The sequence below is a fragment of the Lolium perenne genome, chromosome 2 (genome assembly GCF_019359855.2).
Source record: "Lolium perenne isolate Kyuss_39 chromosome 2, Kyuss_2.0, whole genome shotgun sequence".
Classification (NCBI taxonomy): Eukaryota; Viridiplantae; Streptophyta; class Magnoliopsida; order Poales; family Poaceae; genus Lolium; species Lolium perenne.
The window spans coordinates 53,112,267-53,115,491 of record NC_067245.2 but is presented as its reverse complement, the minus strand read 5'-3'; the positions used below and the strand labels follow the sequence as shown (position 1 = coordinate 53,115,491).

The window sequence follows — 3,225 nt, the reverse complement described above, 5'->3', positions numbered from 1 at the left end:
CTTTTTGTAACCCCCAATCCTGGGATATTACAGTCTCTCCCCCTTAAACTAAACTTCGTCCTCGAAGTTTGAACTCTCTCACGTTTCCGGAGTGTGGATCTGACTTATGCAGACTATGACTTCTTTCGAACTCCGTGGTGATCTCACCAGATATAATTGAATATATCCCTTGTCCAGATTCTTCCTGGAATCCGTTAGGTTTTGTCTTACTTGAGCTTTCATACTTCTGAGTAAATATTACTCACTTTCTCAAGTTATAATCTACTTCTTACTTCCTCGAGGTATAAACCTCGGTTTCTGGTCTGACATCCTTCTGAAAGTAGTGTTCGATAGTCTTATAAAAATAAGATCGAACTTTCTCTCAGTTCAGACCTTCATCAACTATCTTGCTCAAAGTATTGATTCATATTGGATCCAACTGATCCCTCGCTCTCCCCCTTAGGGATGTCCTATTGGTTGCTAAGCTCATCTTCCCCAACCAACTAGCTCCTTGGTTAGGCTATATGTCTTTTTCTTGGCTTTCTATTGTACTTTTCTAGGGTATCCTATTTGGGTTGGTAGTGTACCCACATGGCTGTGAATACCAGTACGATATGTTAGTTGGTTATGCAACTATGGTTATTCCAACTTTACACAGGACAAGTGTGTTGCCCATGAAAGCTTGAGCAATTTAAAGAGATTATTCTGCAACTAATACTATGCTACATGAAGAAGCTGTTTCAACATACTGATTGAGTCAGAACAAGTATGGTCAAAGTCCTATGCATCCGTCCTTGTGCTCCATCCACTTCCTTGTTCGAACTTCTTAGATGATGAGCTCCCCCGGTGATTTGAAAATTGGTTCATTGGTTCATTTGATCTTCGTACTGTATGGATCCGGCATTACGATTTCATATGACCTAGTTGTCCACATCCAAAACAGGTAATATCCTGTTGCGTGCAATCCTTGGCATAGTGACCTTTTCTTGCACGCTTATGGCATCGAACTTGACTATAAAACGGTGTGATTATCTCATCTCTAGTTTGGAAATTCATCTCTGATCGAGTTTGTTGTATCTGAATTGGTTGTGGTTCCAACCTGGCCTTCCGTTTTCTTTCATTCTGCACTTCTTCATAATCATTTTCCAAAGTAATTGCAGTATCCACTAGCTCGTGGAACCTTGTGCATTTGGTTAGATTCAACTGCATTTTCAGGAATGGATTCATCCCTTTTAAGAACCTTTTTATCCTTTTCTCCTCTGTGTTCACATCCTCTGCTGCATAACGTGATAAACGATCAAACTCTACTAGATATTTCCATACCAACAAGTCATTCTGCTTCAGGGTCTCGAACTCTCTTCTCTTTAGCTCCATGATACTTTCAGGAACCTGGGCTTCTCGGAACTTCTTCTTAAACTCGTCCCACGTGAAAACATGTTCCGTAGGTTGAATTAGAATCATGTTATCCCACCATGATGCTGCTAGTCCTGATAGTAGATAGGTGGCATATCTAACCTTCTCTTCATCATTACACCGAACTGTCTTTAATTTCCGCTCAGTGTCCCTCAACCAATCATCCGCATCCATAGGTTCTGGTGCGGTAGCAAAAGTCAGTGGATTGGTTTGTAGGAATTCCGTAAGACTCACTCCTTTTGGCCCTCCATTTCTGATACCTCCATTATTCTCACGTATCAAACGATAGAAAAACTCATTTTGTTGTGCTAAGTTTGCTGCTCTATCCTCAGCCATCCTTTCCATGTGCTCAAAGAATTCTTGCTCAAGCAGGACATGGGTTGATGTTGACGATCTAGTGGCGGATAATGCCTCTTCCATCCGCTTAGCTTCTCTTTCCTGACCTTCTTTTGCCTCCCTCTCTTCATGAGTCGTTACTATTTCCTCAGTTGGTTGGTAACTCGTCTCTCCCTCACGCGATCCCATTTACCCTCTAGACCTGTAACATCAAGAAAGAACTCAATGATGCAACATGCATTTGCACACCAAGGTCAAACTTTATGCACAGATCTAGTCAATCAATGAAAATCCAATAAAAATCCAAGAAGATTCAGCTTTGTGCTTATAATACACATCATCATAGGCCTGAATAAAATAGTTGAGTAAGACATCTCTAAACATCGAGGCTCGATGTGTAGTATATAACACCACATAAGACAGGTTTATATCGTGATAATTAGCACCAATATCTGGGATTCTCGCTATTTGTCTCAACCTTTACCTTAATTGCACAATTGCAATGAGATAGACTTGAAACAAAGTGGTCTAGGATAGTTAAGGTTAACCTTGTTTTCTTGGGAAGTACTGACTTAGCTTCAATTTTATTGAGGACTACTTCACATGATATCTATGGTTCTAACATAGCTATTCTAAACTCATAACTATTAAAGTATAGCTCCAATACTTCCTAGTGTTTCTACCATAAGACTATGGTCATGATGTGCTTGGCACACTTCTTATTGTTTTGGAACACAATTCTTGCACTATTTGTTTAGCACTTGGCTTCTTATTGTACTCCTCCTAAATACTTTAGATGTTCTACTTCATCACATACTGATTCTCAGGTGAATCTTATATGATTACTATCCCTATCATGTATGTAGACATATTTTATTCCTATCTCTCTTCCTTACCTACCATGATTGACTCATCATGGTTGATACTACCTCATATGACTCATAGTTATCACTTACTATCAATTGTTTCACATGTCTAGATAATTTTACTTACTCATTACTTATCTTGGTCTACATCTTCTATTAAGATATCTTAATTACCTTCATCTGTTGATATTACTCCAATTACAGGTATGGATATCTCTTACTTGACCATAACATGTGTTGGTACACATCTTCCAATAGGATATCTTCCTTATGGTTGTATCCTCTCTTTGGACTACCATGTATTGTATACCAACTGGGGTCTACTCATCTATTGTTTAAGGACTTCATGGTGTACTATATGTTTGGGATTAGCTAACTAACTTTATTTTATCTGGGTAAGCTAGCTAAGAAATGTTGACTCAAGTGTGTCAGGATTATTCTCAAGTGAATATTCATCTCAAGTCATAAAAAGTATTTGGTTTACCTAGGACACTTCCTATAGACACTACCAATCCTATAGGTCTCCTTTTAAAGGGTTTTAATCCTAGGGTCAAAGCATTTGCTCTGATACCAACTGTGGTGACCCGGCATACCACTGCATGGTGTAGTATGCAAGTCTGATATAACACCA

General features: G+C 39.0%; 1 protein-coding gene across 1 annotated transcript; it reads right to left on the bottom strand.

Moving 5' to 3' along the window:
• Nucleotides 1-701: 701 nt before the first annotated feature.
• LOC139835482 (uncharacterized) lies at nt 702-1,566 on the bottom strand. The gene is made up of 2 exons (XM_071825339.1): nt 1,079-1,566; nt 702-714 (listed from the first exon to the last, which is right to left on the bottom strand). The coding sequence occupies exons 1-2, from the start codon at nt 1,564-1,566 to the stop codon at nt 702-704; spliced, it is 501 nt and encodes a 166-aa protein (XP_071681440.1).
• Between the last annotated feature and the right edge of the window lie 1,659 nt (nt 1,567-3,225).

What these genes read in the sequence shown, in the direction of transcription:
- LOC139835482 (XM_071825339.1), bottom strand. Translation starts at nt 1,566, where the DNA reads ATGGATGCGGATGATTGGTTGAGGGACACTGAGCGGAAATTAAAGACA.